This window comes from Asterias rubens, chromosome 1 (genome assembly GCF_902459465.1).
Source record: "Asterias rubens chromosome 1, eAstRub1.3, whole genome shotgun sequence".
NCBI lineage: Eukaryota > Metazoa > Echinodermata > Asteroidea > Forcipulatida > Asteriidae > Asterias > Asterias rubens.
Genome location: NC_047062.1, coordinates 3,090,428 through 3,107,791, shown reverse-complemented (window position 1 = coordinate 3,107,791; position 17,364 = coordinate 3,090,428). Strand labels below are relative to the sequence as shown.

Here is a 17,364-nt window from a genome sequence, read left to right as displayed (position 1 = left end):
GTGCAATTTCGAGGCATGTTTGTGTGGATTATTGTATTCTACTTTTACATCTTTCTACCGATATGCATTTTATAACAAACGGTTACAAACGCTTTCAAAGACCAACTCGACAGATCCAAGGCAACGTGTTCCTTTTAAACCACTTTGTGGTATTTTGAAATTCTTTTTTAATGTCACATGGCAACATGACTTTCATATTGCTTTCAAACTTCTGTTGCTTATCTTTTATTGCATGTGGTTCCGCTTCTATAATGTACTATTTCTTTGGTTATACCATATATTCCTGTACAATCCCTTTGGTCTTCTAATACTTGCTTGCTAGATGTTTTAATAGATGGAAACTTGCATCGGGATAACGAATATTAATTTTGGTTCTTAAGAACAGAAAAGAAATGTTTTGAAAATTGTGGGATGATGTTCGCATGTTGGACCCACTCTCTGGAATGACTAATTCATAATATTTTTGGTGTTTAAACTTTTAAGATTAGTGCGAAAACTAACTTGTGCAATATTGCTTTTTTCTTTCTGATTTTCCTCTTTCCCTCTGGTGCGCCTTGAGCACCTTAATTTGGTGGATATGGCGCAATACAAATACTATGTATTATTATTATTATTATTATTATTATTATTATTATTATTATTATTATTATTATTATTATTATTATTATTATTATTATTATTATTATTATTATTATTATTATTATTATTATTATTATTATTATTATTATTTCATTTTATCACAGCATGCAAAAGAAAGATCTCATTTTCCTTTGTGCCGGTAACTCCTCGAGCCGGGCTACATCCCGTAGCCTTAGATCTCAAGGGTCTTTCTCAGGATCCTCGCTGTTCCCAAAAGCGCTGCCTTCTGTAACAGATCTACCCTCACATTTGTCCCTATTTCATCTAGATGTTTCCCCAGTGCTTTGGGAATGGTGCCAAGTGCTCCAACCACCACGGGGACTACTTTTACCTTTACCTGCCAAATCTTACGAAGTTCCCTGGCCAGGTCCTGGTACTTCTCGATCTTTTCCATCTCCTTCGAAGCTACCCTTATATCACCTGGCACAGCTATGTCAATGAGATGACACATCTTCTTCGTCTTATCTAATAGCACAACATCCGGACGCCTATGTTGTATAACGTGATCGGTCTGAATGTTAAAGTCCCATAGGATCTTGACCTGGTCGTTCTCTACAACTTTCTCCGGAACATGGTCGTACCATTTCGCAAGCACTTTGACACCATACTTCTTACACAGATCCCAGTGAATCACCTTGGCCAGCTTGTCATGTCTTCCTTTGTACTCCATCTGGGCCATCTTACTGCATTCGCTAACAATATGAAATACAGTCTCCTCTGCTTTATTGCACATTCATTATTATTATTATTATTATTATTATTATTATTATTATTATTATTATTATTATTATTATTATTATTATTATTATTATTATTATTATTATTATTATTATTATTATTATTATTATTATTATTATTATTATTATTATTATTATTATTATTATTATTATTATTATTATTATTATTATTATTATTATTATTATTATTATTATTATTATTATTATTATTATTATTATTATTATTATTATTATTATTATTATTATTATTATTATTATTATTATTATTATTAAAAGTGTAAATGAACTTTACTTTTTCTTCAGGCCAAGAGCCCTGTGTAGAAGTTACCCTCACATCGTGACTGCCAACCCAGCAGCTAGAGGTTTTCAAACATCTACCGTATACTGTAAGTGAAGACTATTTCCAAGTTTATTCACATCTTTTTAGGGGGTGGTGGTCTTCGGTTGATTCTGATTGTGGTTTGGGTTTTGTTTGTGTTCTCTGATGGAACAAATGATATTGGTAGTATGAGGTTGTTCCGATGCCCTTATTTATTTAAGGAAACCCAGTTCAGCTTTACCTGGTCTTACTTCCTTGTTTTTCTGTTTCCCCTTGTTTTGCGCCGTGTTTTTAAAAACAATATCTGGTTGATAGCTGATGTCTAAACCAGATGCTTTATTTTTTCTGTTTTAAACGCAGATGAGGAGGTACAAACAGTGCAGACGCCTCCCTTTGCAGAGTCTGTTTCAGAAGGGGACGTCAGGTGGGAAAAGGGTGAGCAACTCCGACATCCCATAATCTCTTTTTTTTTTTTTGCAAGAAAGTCAGGGCTATTCATCAAAACTCTTCACATAAACGGACAATTGATTCAATTTTTCATTATCACACAAAAGATAATTCTCATCCCATGGCCTGCCGAGATCGCCCATCAATCATATTCTTTTGTATTCGGGAGGGCCTTAGAAGGCAATTAACCTGGAGATAATATTTCAGGTGAGACATTCCCACTCATCTTTGCTTTACTTTTCGTGATTAGGCAAGGTCTTTTGAGTCAAAATCTGTCATTATCAATTTAATGAAATCTGAACAACTAAATGACATGCCCGAGGGGGGTGGGGGACGGGGCATTAAGAATAAAGAAAAAAATGAGGTGAAATATCAAACAATAGGATTCCTCGTCCACGTAAGATATATTATCTGGATGAATGATAATATATTCATTCCCAATCGAGAGGTAGTGGTACACACCCTGTGAATAAGAAACTGCTGGCACACAAGTATACTCAAGCAAAGAGAATAGAACCATAGAGGGTCATCGAAGATCAATTTAAAAAGTATTTTTGTTAAATGCATTACAACTTTTTCTTCCATCAGACTAACATTATATTACAAGTGATTTATTTCATTCTTGATCCATTCAGGACATTTACACCATTATTGCCAGTAACCCTGGGGTGGATTTCACAAAGGTAGTCCTAACTTAGGACTAGTCCTAGACAATGCTAAGAGATAGGATGAGTCCTAAGTTAGGACCAGTAACTCATCCTAACTTAGAACCAGTCCTATCTATTAGCATTGCCTAGGACTAGTCCTAAGTTAGGACTACCTTTGTGAAATCCACCCCAGGTCTTCATTTCAAAATATTTGAGGTGAGCTGCGATCTACATCTACCTCTACCTTAAATTATCGAGGAGACGTGTCTGTACTGCTCTGAACCAAACTTCCCAATATAAGTCTAACAAGTGAAAGTAAATCACAGTTTTATAAAATCTGACTGTTTATTACGGTCAAGCGTGTTTCATTTGGTGGATTCATATGTGAAAACCGCATTGCATGATCAAATCAAATAAACGCCACATCGGTAGTTAATTTCCTGCCGTGAACAAAAAAATTCATTTCTTTTTTAACCACATTACATTTTGAGGAATTTGGTTTTGTTTTGTTGCACTCCTCCAACGAGGTTAGGGAGTTCAGAGGAGATGAAAATCTGTAGATGTGAAATGTGAAGTAAAGTTTTCTTTTCCAGAGATTTTGTCCAAACTCTTATCAGTAATTCTTGAAAAAGAGCAAGTGGGCTCACTAATTACACTGTTTCAGCAGCAACTTATAAACTTTTTTAAGGTGCTACATATAAATTGGTGTTATAATTCATAAAATCTTTAAAATTTGTCTTAAAAAACTTGTCTTAGGTGCCTGAAGCACCTTGTTTATGGATATGTGCACTATATAAGACTCCAATATTATTTCTATTGCTAACAGTAAATTTGCTTTTTAGTGCCAATTAAATTTCTGTCTCCATGTTATACTAGCCGTTTTGTCCTGTCATATTTCTTTCATATATCTTTTCATCAGCTCTAAATAAGAAATTAGATTTATTGTCAACACCGAAGGCTTCAATAAGCTAACTAGACCAAGCAAGAATAAAAGATGATCTTGGTCGTGAAACCAAATCGAATAATTGCTTGTAACCGAGGATGCTCAAAATCAGTCAGGCAGATCCAAAAGACTGTTTGTTCCATCCATCTTGTGAGCAACAGGTATCACTGACAACTTTCATCTTGTAGTCTGGCCCCATGTCGCTCCTTCTCTTGTTATATAAGACGTGGAGGCCGATATCAAACACAAGATGGGGATGGGCTTACTTACGTCAAAACCACATGTGGTCGTGTAACACTATCGGGAAACACAAGCTGTCTTGGATGAGTGCTAAAACTTATCCTGACATGGAAGATGTATAAATTTGCCGTGGCTCTTATTTTAGCATCTGCTATATTCTACATGAGATGTTGAGTTTGTGTTTCAACAATGAGATCTGAGGGATGATTAATTACTCATATTTCACTTTTGGAAGTATTATCCTGATAAACTTAATTGTAGGACTGTATAAGAAGCGATATTTAATGGTGTTAGGTTCTCAATATCCAAAGAAGCTTCTTAAATTGATAAACAGTGAGGACACTTATATTGGCTGAAGCTGCAGTGTTAATATTTTTGTGTGTGAATACTATGTGCATAATATGGTTAACATGTGCTTCTCCACATAATGTAGCTTTGCATTGTGCACTTTCCACTAACCTTTCTACCATATGGGGTATGTTTTACATTAACTATTTTTCTTCAAGTTATGTATTCAGCTATGGTGCAATGACTATGAACTTCTATATTATACATACATATATATGTAAAGGCAATGAACAATTTCCCTTGCATAGAATAGGAAAATGCTGCATTAAACTTGTCAGTTGCTACTCAAAAATCTTTTATATGCTCACTCAACATTATATTCCTTTTTGGAATTTTGCCGAGTTCTATTCATAATAATAATTATATCGAAGTCTTATATAGTGCACGTATCTACCAAACAAGGTACTCAAGGCGCTGAGTATATACAAACTTTCAGAAAGATAGGTTATTGCAATGATGAATATTGAGACCCAATTAGTTAGCACCTTATAAGGGTTTACAAGGTGCTACAGCGCATACAGTAGCCACAACCAGGAACACCGGGGCGAACCCCTTCTCTTTTCGATAAAGTGCACTGGGTTCTTTTACATGCGTTACACAACACATGGGACCAACGCTTTTCGTCCCATCCGAAGAACGAAGCAATGGTTAAGTGTCTTGCTCAAGGACACAGTGTCATAACTGGGGATTCGAACCCACACTCTGCTGATCAGAAACACCAGAGTTTGAATTCGGTGCTCTTAAATCGCTCGGCCACGACACTTCCACAATTCATGGGAAGATCATATTTTTTTCTCTCTCTCTTTTTTTCACCAATTCATACGTTGGTCTTGTAACCTAGCGCCTCCTGTTTATTCTATCTGTCACATATTCCTTCATACGATTTGTATTTCTATCATTCTTTCTTTGTTTTCTGTGCAGCCGTTGGTGACTATGTGAATGAAGATGAGGTTGTCGGAGAGATAGAAACCGATAAGGTAATATTACTTGTTGAGGTACTCATACGTATTGAGTTTATCTCTTTCATTTTTTCTCAGTTTATCGAAAGAAAGTTTACTTTGATATTTTGTAAAGTCATGTCATATGAGGCAGTTGTACAGGTAACCGTTCCAAGCATTCTCAAAGGAGCAAGAACAATCCATTTCAATTTTCACAGCATTTTCTCTTGGGCAGTAAGAAGCCATTTGACTAATGCCTCTTGTTTGATTCAGTTCTTGTGAAACCAATGTGTTCCTATTGATTAATAAAAAATAATAGCTCGTTCTATAGCACATTTAACAATAATATATCAATGTGCTTTACATTAGTGCCATGGTCATTGGGCAGTAATATTCTTGTAATCTTTTTCAGTTTCCTGGGGAGTATACAGCCCCTAGCTGCCGTGGTGCTCTAAATGATTTCTCAAACACAATATTAACCTATACCCTTGCACCCATCTTCACCTCTTGGTTCAAAGAAGCAATTATATAACAAAGTGTTTTGCTCATGGACACAAGTGCCATGATTGGATTCGAACCCACACCTCGATGGCTGAACCACCAGAACTTGAATTCGATGCTCTGGAATTGGTTGTCTTCAAGTGGCCTTTTGCATTGGCCTTATGTGACATGGCCCTTAGAAAGCCAAGACTAATGTTTTGGTAGTTGATACAGTATTTCTTTATGTATCGTCTTGTATATTTATATTTTCATGCCAGTGTAAAGTCTAATAAAACTAAAACTAAACTAAAGTTGATAAATGTAAGCCCGGTTGAACTGATGTCCTTTGTTTTTTGTCTTACAGACGTCAATACCTGTTCCCTCTCCAGTAAGTGGCATCATTGTAGAATTCCTTGCAGGGGACGGGGACACTGTCATCGCTGGACAAGAACTCTTTAAAGTACAGCTATCTGGTAAGTACTAATATTAAAACAGATTTCTGAAATTTGTGCCACATTACAGTTCCCAAAATCATTGTGGGAACCAAATATTCTCAAAATTGTTTGATTACGAATGAGACTTACACTGTACGTTATTAGAAAGGGAATGGACTGAGCAAGACTAGCATGTATTCAAGCTTTTGGAGATACTTTGCAATGTTTATTGTTTTAACATGTAAAGAAAACAAAATCGCGTAGTGAAGCGAATCACAATGCTAGGATGAGTAGTAGTCTATACAGCTACCGGGTAAATATAAATAAAACTATGATCAAAATCTGAATTGGAGACTTGCACCAAATTAGTGGCCTTGTAAATACCACAAAATGTTTGATGGCAACCATTGTGGGCCAAGGAGTCCTTATAGCCACAGTTGAAACAAACCACCGGGTGATAGTACCATGTGATGCCATGGGATAAGTTTGCATGACAAGTTGACTCGTTCATTTTGTACAAGTCCTTTCCCCTCTGTATTTCGTCTCTGGACCAAATTTCATGCATGTGTCTTGTAGGAAATATTTCTTTGTTATTTATTTTTACCAAGTAAAAATTAGCGTATTTAATTTCCACGAGGATACTCCTGAAAGGCCTTGTTGGTTTTCATGTCTGCAGTTAACTACCATTTAAAAAAAGTGACCCACACTTGAAGGTCTATTGCATTTTACTGGTGGTGCCCCTTTTAATCTGTTCATAGTATTCTCAACATAACCTCGGGCTCCCTTCTTAACACTAGTCTGGTCAATCCGTCCAGATACAAATGTAACAAACAGATAAACAGGTTACTGATTCTTGGCAGGAAAGATATTTGGATAATTTTGTTGTGTAATTTCTCTTTCGTGCTATTCGTGAAGATTTGTATTTTTTTTCGATTTGACACTTACACCAGGATTTCTTGTCCTTGTGGTTTTTTTTTTAAGAAATTGGAATTATTTTTCATTGTAATTTGATCTCTGTGAGTTTTGTACTATTCACCACAATTCATTCCCATCCCATCAAATGAGAAGAAAAAAAATCCTCAATGAAAAAACCCCACCAATAAAATACAAAAATTACTGGTTGAGTTCATTTAAGGCTGTCTACAGACACTTTAATCACCTTGTCCTAACCAAATTACCTCTCTACGTCTGCAGTTAAAAGTACCAGCAGAAACTGCCAACAACTGCCTTCACGTGTGGTTCTAGGGATGCGCTGCAACTAACTTCCAATGACTTAATTAAGTCTTGAGTCGATATGCATGTAGGCAGTTCTAGTGGTCAGGGAAAATCCAATTAAATATGCTTAACTGGGTAATAATTGTTGTTTGTTTTTCATTTGATGCCTTACAGTTATGATGATTAGTTTTTTGTGTTCAAGAATTTTAGAGGAGTCCGAAGATAGAAGAGTTTTTAAAAGCGTGGAAGGTTCGCACAAGGAACAAGAATACAATTTCATTCTATTAATCCACAAAGAAGTAAAAGCATAAACAAAATATGCATTTGTCCACATTCCTGGAGTTCATCTGTTAAGATATCTTAATGGGGTATGTCACAAGAGGCAATTCACAAGCAACCAATTCAAGGCAGTCTCCAAGAATATAATGCATTCACATTTGAATGTTCACACATCACTCTTAAAGATCGTAAGACATTGGTTGAACATTTTACTCATATGAACTAAAGTGTTCCTGTAGCATGCACTGCAGTTGGTTGCCTCCAAGTTGCCTGGAAAAGTTGCCTCTTGTGACAAGGACCTTAGGATCACAAATTTGCTCATTTTGAGCAACGGGAGAATATTTTATGTCACAAAACTTAAGTAAAGATTTTTCTTTAAGCCACACTATTTGACAAAATCAGCTGTCAAAAATAATCTTATCTTGTTGGTATATCAAACAAAAATAATAATAATCAAGTAATTTTGTTAACAATACAGGAGACCCAAACCAATGATAAAGATAACTACCATCTTCTTTAAAACATTCAAGTAGTATTTAACATTAGGAGACCCACACCAACAATAACGTTAACTATCATCTTGATGTCTTCTGGAGACGATCAGAGCATACTGAGCGAAACGTCGAGTTTAAACCACTCCAACTCATTTAGAGGTAGTCATTGCATGGTGTTACCTCAAACCTTTCCATATCGTATTTCTAGCAATTCAAAGTTTCAAATCCTACTTAACTATCATCTTGTTTTAAACAGGTGATGCACCACCACCAAAGGCTCCAGATGCACCTGCTCCATCTACAGCAGCACCCACTGCTGCACCTACACCCCAACCACCACCACCTCAACCTACTCAGTCAGTGGCGGGTTCTATACCAACATCACCACCGCCTGTTCCTCCAATGCCGACTGCACCTATGACATCTAAACCTGGTGAGTACATGTTCGCTTTAAGAGTCCCTGCCTGTAAGAATGTACCAAATTAGGGGGGGGGGGGGGTGATTCATGGGTTCGCAGATTAGAGTGATACACCATCATACCAAACGAATAAATCCCAAATTTTAGTTTGCTGACGCTTTCGGTTTTGGAGTTACCAGTTATCAATGTTTGGGCCAAAAAGCCCTCAAGAAACGAATAGTACATTCCCTGTAAACACAAAAACGTGCGCCAAGGTCATCCCAGAAAAAGTAAAACATTTTTTGAAACCTCCAGTTGGGCTTATAACAAAAGTAAAAAAAAATTTGGGATCTCGTTGGCGCGTCATGTTACGCGCACCTGAACCTTTGACGAACAGTGCCCTCGTGCCATTTTCAACGCCTCATAACTCAACGCGCCTATAGGATTTTCTGTCAAGAACCAACTTCGAAGCCCTGTCAACATTTTATCAAATAAGGAAGGGCTCTATAATTAATTAGGGACAACCATATGTGCCTATATATTATAAGTGGCTGTCCCAAACTGAAAGGATAGAGCCTCTTTAAATAAAATCTTGAAAAGGCTCTGAAGTTGGCTCTTGACAGAAATATAAAAAACACCCATATTCTTTGTAACCTTTGACCTTGGCAACAGTTACCAACCAACATTAAACTAACACCATTTGTAAAAACAAGTCCAGTCTATCTCTTGACCAAAATTCGTTTTGGAGACCTATCCCCTTCATGGTTTGCCAACATTTTGAAATTGGGGGATATTTCTCACTTTCGGTTGCCACATGCAATGCATAAGTATAGGCATGTTGATCTGTAATATTTGTTAGCGCCACTCAAATCCCATTTGGTTTTTGCTTTTTATGTGTTGCTGAGAATCTATATAATCATAAAACACAGACAACTTAATGGGATCATATTGGCGCGTGGATTTCTAGACGACGCAAAATCGCCCGAAATAGGCAGTAGTGTAGTTTCATATGACCTTTGACCTTTGTTATATTGGTGGGCCAACATGATCCCAATTATTTTTCAATTGAAATCTGTTTAGGAACACTCAGCTTAACTAAATACAAGAAAACATTGATGGGATCTTGTTGGCATAGATACTTACAGTGATGAAAAAAGTGAATGTTGTGCCAATTTAGGCCAAAATGTGTGGAATGACAATACTTTAGAAAATTTTCAAAAAATCTTTTGACATACAAGTTGCAGAGATCCCAAGATTTTGTTTTCATTTGTCATTAGATGAAAACTGTTCCAATACCCAGTTGCCATTAAAACAATTTTTTGTTGTTGGCGCGCGAAGTTACGGAGGTGCGAAAACACAATATATTGGTAAAATTTGAACTTTGACCTCTATTATCTCTCTGCGCCAACGAGATCCCACTCACTTTGCACTTAAATTTGTTTTAGGGATGCAAGCTCTTTCATTTGAACTTGTTTAATTCATGGGATCTTATAGGCGCGCTGAGTTATGAAGCGATGAAAATGGCACGAGGGCACTGTTCATCAAAGGTTCAGGTGCGCGTAACATGATGTGCCCACGAGATCCCAATTTTTTTATTTTACTTTTGTTATGAGCCCAACTGGAGGTTTCAAAAATTGTTTTACTTTTTCTGGGATGACCTTGGCGCACGTTTTTGTGTTTACAGGGAATGTACTATTCGTTTCTTGAGGGCTTTTAGGCCGAAACTTTGATAACTGGTAACTCCAAAACCGAAAGCGTCAGCAAACTAAAATTTTGGATTTATTCGTTTGGTATGATGATGTATCACTCTAATTTTTTAGAAGAAGATCTGAGAACCCATGAATCACCACTTGGTACACTCTTACAGGCAGGAACTCTTAATACAGTCAACGGCAAAAGTTGAGAATCAGTGTACGTGGGTTGATTTTGGATAATAATAATAATAATAACAGGTATTTAGAAACGCTCCTCATAGTATAATCACAGCGCAAAACTGAAAATGCACAATAAACAACAAAATCTTATCGGAAAAGCTACATACACAATGTTTGAAAAGCAAGAAAAAAAAGGGAAAAGCTTAAACAGGGAAGAGATGTGTTTTCAGAAGTTTTTGAAATTGGTCTGTGGGTTTTGCGGCTTTAATGAAAGAAGGTATTTTGTTCCATTCTGTGGATGCAGTTACATGGAAGAATGGGATTTGAACCAGCCACCTCCAGATTGGTGTGCTGATGTCATAGGGATACATGTCCTCCAGAGGTTCTGTCCCCCCATATGGGAAATTAATATGCCCTGAAGGAGGAGGACTCAAAAGAGGGCGCTATCACAAGAAGTTTGTATACAGTTTGCCGTATAGGCTGACAGAATCTCCTGTCACCCTGGCACATGACCAATTAAACTACAAAGCCCCATGATGGTGGTCACCCTGCACTGTCATATTTTTGCGTTTACCCAGTTAGTTTACCTTGTGGTTTATTTCTAACTCTTTTAAACAGATAGTGGTCATAACCTGTATGATAACTACTGTTTGTTTAATAATGTATTCTTATGCAGATTTGTTTTTTGTCTGTTTCTTTAGAATTCCTTAATGCACAGAATATAAATTTCAAAAGTCTAGTAAAAAGTTGTTTGCTGGTAACAGATAGTGGTAATAACATAGCAGATTGTTTGACTATGTATTCTTTTGGTGGTTAGTTTAATGGGTCTGTTTCTTTAGAATTTCTTAACACGATTCTAAAGCCTTATTGAGGTCAACGTGCTTCACAAGACACAATTTTTACTAAACTGTTTTTTCCCTCTCTTTTCATCCTGATAATTTTAGCTGCATCAGTGACTCCAATGGCTGCACCTGTTGTAGAGGGGGCACCTGTTACCACAGCCAGGACAGAACAAAGAGTAAGTAAAAGTGATGCAATATTGGATGAGGATACATAATTGCCCTTAAGTGATTCCCAATCTATTGTGGGTAATTATTCTAATGTAGCAAAATGCAGATTAGTGTTGAAATGTAAACGCTTGGTCTTTGGGGAATAGTAGAGTATTTTTTTTTTTCAAGGATAAGTAGTGGTGCATGATTCTTATACATAATTGCCATTGGGGGAAAAAACAACATATTGTGGCTACTGAAATTATGTTTGTGAATATGAGAAGTATTCAGTCTGAATTGCCAGCTTCAAGAAAACTGCAGGCATGGTACTTTGTTCTGCAAGACGGTTTATCCATAGTTCGGGCATACTGTATGAGGGGAAACATAAATTTGTGCTGTAAGATTTCAAAGGGCAGCAAGGCAACGGCCAGGGGCTTGGAGGCAAATGCCTCCAGGAAGCATCAGGCTTGATACTGAGTCCACCAAAAACACAACAAAAAACAAAACTTATGGTCTTAACATTTCAAATGCATCATTTTAAATCATGTTTTGGTTTCATGGTTTCATTTCGCGACTAGGTATAAAAGCATAAGTGCATAAAAATAACAAACATAACATCGACAATAGAAAAAAGCTACACCAGCCCATCGAATAAACCGATCCATTAAGTTACGCCCCAATGCGTAGTGACCAATCACAAAGCAACGAAGGTCTAACAAATAAGGTCCGACATGCGTGTGTGTATCTTGGCGCGCATGGCAGAGTTGTGCAGAAAGGCATTGGAGAAGCCCACGTGTGCTTGCTCTCATGTGCGTCGAGGGCGGAGCCTAATGGATTGGTCTATTGCCTAAAAAAAAAAAAAGTTTCTGTCAAAGAAACTTTCTTGTTTAGCTGGCGCACACACAAATATTCAGATTGAGTTGAAAGCAATGTAATTTGAGTTATTATTTATAAAACACCTCTTGCTAGTTCTGTATTCTGGTTGGCTGAAACACCTTAACATGGGGTTAACTAATATAGCCTAGTGCATGAGATTTTCAACACCTCGAACAAGAGCCGCGGCAACACATCGCACACACATAATTTGCGCAAAATTGTTCCTGAGCCGGGCAATACACTTAAACATTGGTGACTGGTTACAGCGCCCTCTCATGATGTGACCAGTAAACAGCAACTAATAGACTGAATCTAGGGAAACTAAAAACATTCCTGTAATTGTTGAACTGCATATGATTTAAGTGCTCATGAGTTAACTGTTGAGGTGGAGCAGCTTAGTAATAAAACCCTGAGACTGTTTTCTTTCTTATTTTATATTATGGATTAAGGTGTGTTATGAATCACATATGGACTGGCAGAATTTGGCCGCTAGTGCACATCTATCCACACTTGACAACAAGAGGAACTTATTTCCTTAGGCCTTTGGCTTCGGGGGGATAGATGTGCTCTTGTGACCTCATTGCCAGTCCACATGTGTATGATATTTCTGATAATGAAACGAAAGACGTCTCATAAGTGAACTTACTCACTGTATTTTGCAAGCCCGAGGAAACCTAACAAGGGTGCTAAACTGCTTGCTATGTGAACCAGAAACACTGGGGTTCACCCTACTTTTCCAGGATTAGTGTTATAGGATCTTTTATTCGAACTACCATTTCTAGAACTACAGCTTAATGTCCCATCTGAAGAACAAAGCAATTGTGGTAAAGTATTTTGCTCAAGGACACAGTTGCCATAACCAGGACTCCAACCCCACACTCTGCTTGAGCTTGAGTCCGACGCTCTTAAAGCCATTATACACTTTCGGAACAGAAACAAAAATAAAAATTCACAGATTTACAAATAACTTACAGGGCTTACAGAATGTAATGTGAAAGACTTCTCTTGAAATATTATTTCATGAAATGCATCACTTTTTGAGAAAACATTAAAACAATTATCAATTCTCGATAGCGAGAATTACGGATTTACTGTAAACACATGCCATGACACGGCGAATAGTGCGGAAACAAGGGTGAGGTTCCCCGTTTTTTTCTCCCGACTCCGATGACCGATTGAGCCTAAATCAAAGTGTGTGCCTTTGGAAAATACTGTTTAGCGAAAGTGTCCAATGGCTTTAACTGCTCGACCACGGCGCGCTGTTTGGAGGGGTTGGACTTTAAAACATATAACCATAAGTTAGAATGTTTTGTCAAAATTTAACAAAACATCTGTCTTCACATAATATTTATTTCAGGTGAAAATGTCCCGAATGCGTCTGAGAATAGCTCAGCGATTGAAGGATGCTCAGAACACTGCAGCAATGCTGACTACCTTCAATGAGATTGACATGAGGTAATGATGATTGGTTTCTATCTTTTCCTTCTATTTTCTGGTTTTCAATTTGACTCCAAACATCACTAAATCCTAAACACTCGTTGGATTTTTTAGTTAAAAGAGTTTTCTGTTCCACTCATTATGGGGGGGGGGGGGTGGCATTGAAGTGTTTTTTCACTTCATGGAAATTGCATAAGAATAATCAAAACTATTGTTCTGCATTCTGTAAAGACTGTTTGTTCTAAGGTGCCTGGCTTGACTTGATGGCAGGTACAGCCCTGCTGGTTTCAGAAAATGTTGAAAATGACTCTTTGTTACGATTGGCTTTCCCTGTTTTTTGTTTTGTCTGTTATTGTTTGAGTTCACTGGAGGTTGTTCCTACATAAATCTGCCTGCCCAGCCAGGGTCGCTCAGTACTTTGCTAAATATTTTTACACTTTTATATTCTAAAAAAAACTAGTGTACTGTCTGTTGTTGTAGATCGTTTGATTGTAAATGTTTGCTGGTGAATGAAATGAAATGAACTATTTTAATTTCCAAACACACAAAGAAGCTGCCACCTTTCCAAGTTCTCATTTGTGATAATGTTTTTGTTTACAGCAACATCATTGAGATGCGTAAGAAGCACAGAGAAGACTTTCAGAAGAAGCATAATCTTAAGCTAGGGTTCATGTCAGCGTTCATCAAAGCAGCTGCACATGGCCTGAGCACTATGCCAGAAGTCAACGCAGGTAGGTTTACTTGTTTGGGGGACGATTTCACAAAGATTCTTGTTATACCTGGGTAACAAACTGTGAAGTTTGATTGGTCGAGAACCAGTCACGTGCCTGCAACAAATACGCAGGTACCATGGCTGCACAGCGCGGCGTGTAACATGAGTGATATTAACCAGTGTACATCACCTTGAACATTCCCAGCGTTGGTAGATTTCCAGTGCTTAGTACTAAACGGTCGCGGGTTCGAGGGAACAGTGAAGAATGGTTTCTTGTTTGAACTACTGTATTACTGTTCGTCTGCTATTAAACTTTGCATACTCGTCGTAATGAATGTTTGAAGATGACGACATAACTTTGAGAAGAGGAATAATCATGTTACATGGGTTTTGCACACCCTCGGGGGAAAATGGCACCCTCGGCTTCGCCTTGGTTGCCATGTTCCCCCTTGGGTGTACAAAATGCCATGGACCCCGCCACAGCGTGCAACACTTGTATAGTGTTAAAGACACTGGACACCTTTGGTAATTGTCAAAGACCAGTCGTCTCACTTGGTGTATCTCAACATATGCATAAAATAACAAACCTGTGAAAATTTGAACTCAATTGGTTGTCAAAGTTGCGAGAGAATAATGAATGAAAAAACACCCTTGTCACACAAGTTGTGTCCTTTCAGCTGCTTGAATTCGAGACCTCAGCTGAGGTCTCGAAATCAATTCAAATGTTTTAGTGAGAAATTACTTCTTTATCAAAAACTATGTTACTTCAGAGGGAGCCATTTCTAATAATGTGTTATACTATTAACAGCTGTGCATTGCTTATGACCAAGTAAGTGCTCTTGGTTTTACCTCTACATGATGTGCAATAACTACTGTATACTCTGTGCTTCGCGAGGGTCTTTTAAAGAACAAAATTGACTAACAAAGCAAGGGAATGTGACTGAGCAAATTTTCAATAATTTTAGGTTGAACAAATACAAATTGACTAGAGTGGGACATGAACCTGTAACATCCTGATTAACATGCTGGTAGTCTACCAAGTGATCTAAACCCTACATGTGTGTTGGGCATCTCCCTATTTTGTCAATATCTTTGTTCGGAGGTGCCAGTCAGATGTTTATTCAACTAGTGTAGCCAGGGATCTTGATACATATTTACATCCAGGATATTTTAAGCGAGACTCGATGTTTTAGTACCTCCAGACTTGCTTTAATGCTACTATTGGAAATTTATCTGTGTTATTTTAAACAAGATACACATTTTGGCACTTTTATACTCGACAAATGCAAACAAAGTTGTTGCACTGACACAAAGATTTTCTTAACAAACTAAGTGACAACTTGTAATTAGACTATGCCCATTTGTATTTCTTTGTTTCTGTTTTGTTGTTAGTGATTGATGAGGCAGAAATTGTGTACCGTGATTACATTGACATCAGTGTTGCCGTTGCAACTCCAAAGGTAAGAATTAGATATGGCTTTGTGTTGTCTAGAGATTGGTCTTGAAACATGGATCCGATTTCATAAAGGTGTGTGATGAGTACAACAAGTAAGGTTACTCCCCAAAGTACTATCACACATGTACATCATGTGACCAGTATCCTGCTTAGTTTGCTTAGCAGAAAATGTTTATGCAATATTTTCTGCCTCTAAAGCAGAACAGACAGTTTGCATTTTCACGAGGTGACACATTCCAGTGTATTACAATACTGCATGTGTGTCACTTCATAAAGATGGCGCTAGATACATGTGCAAGCTATGCACAAGGTTGTGTCAGTTCATGAAAATGTTTTCTTTTACATTTGAGCTTGTTACGGACCGTGCATTACAATGGTAAACATAACTTGTGTGTCAAATCGTGTAAACAAAAACAGTCACTCCCGGGCAAAGGTTGCAATGCATAAAAATTCTTGTAAGTAAAAATTACGTAAAGGCTGTTGAAGGCTCCTACAATTGCAGGCCTTGGCAAATATTGTTTAAACATGTACAAAAAAATGAAAACAACAAAAAGGTGGTTTTATTCACAATGTGTCAGTTCATGTTGTCAGTGACGATATATTTTATGATGATGTCAAGTGAATTTGGTCAATACATTTATCTTGAACACAGGGTTTGGTTGTACCAGTACTGCGTGATGTAGGCGGTATGAACTATGCTGAGATCGAGAAAGCTTTGAGTGAACTTGGAGAAAAGGTAACCAAATTTATTGTTGTATGAATTCAAATTTTAACTTTTAATGAAATTTGCAAGCATGGAATTTTTCAGATTTTCTGTTAATTGTTCTGTTTTACTGCCATAACAAAAATTTGAAAAATTCTTGGGCCAATTTTACAAAGAGATAAGATTCAGCTTAAGATGAGTTGTCAGTATTATCAGAGGCCCTTTTGTTTTAACAATTGCACTTGCTTTGCGTACGCGCTCCGGGCTTCAGACAAAAGGACGGAGTCTGAAGCGGAATCCAAAGCCTATGGTGTGGTTTTGAAACAGGCCATAGTGATTTGTATTGTGACTTCACACTTTTTGTGTTGTGACTTCACACTTTGCTTAGCGATTAAAGGCAGTGGACACTATTGGTAATTACTCAAAATAGTTTTTGGCATAAAACCTTACTAGGTGACGAGTATTGGGGAGAGGTTGTTGGTATAAAACATTGTGAGAAACGGTTACCTCTGAAGTGCAATAGTTTCCGAGAAAGAAGTAATTTTCCTTGAATTTGATTTCGAGACCTCAGATTTAGAACTTGAGGTCTCAAAATCAACCATCTAAACGCACACAACTTCGTGTGTCAAGTAAGTTTTTTCTTTCATTATTATCTCGCAACTTCGACGACCAATTTAGCTCAAATTTTCACAGTTTTGTTATTTTATGCATATGTTGAGATACACCAAGTGAGAAGACTAGTCTTTGACAATTACCAATA

At 37.3% G+C, this 17,364-nt stretch overlaps 1 protein-coding gene across 1 annotated transcript in view; it reads left to right on the top strand.

The window, feature by feature from the left end:
- The window catches only part of LOC117298327 (dihydrolipoyllysine-residue succinyltransferase component of 2-oxoglutarate dehydrogenase complex, mitochondrial-like), a 34,466-nt gene that overhangs the window by 14,406 nt on the left and 2,696 nt on the right, over nt 1-17,364 (top strand). Inside the window, exons 4-13 of the mRNA XM_033781514.1 lie at nt 1,680-1,762; nt 2,056-2,130; nt 5,242-5,297; nt 6,103-6,211; nt 8,417-8,593; nt 11,376-11,449; nt 13,654-13,751; nt 14,334-14,464; nt 15,838-15,905; nt 16,554-16,637. Of these exons, the coding sequence (XP_033637405.1) occupies nt 1,680-1,762; nt 2,056-2,130; nt 5,242-5,297; nt 6,103-6,211; nt 8,417-8,593; nt 11,376-11,449; nt 13,654-13,751; nt 14,334-14,464; nt 15,838-15,905; nt 16,554-16,637 (955 nt within the window). The remainder of the gene's footprint in view (nt 1-1,679; nt 1,763-2,055; nt 2,131-5,241; nt 5,298-6,102; nt 6,212-8,416; nt 8,594-11,375; nt 11,450-13,653; nt 13,752-14,333; nt 14,465-15,837; nt 15,906-16,553; nt 16,638-17,364) is intronic.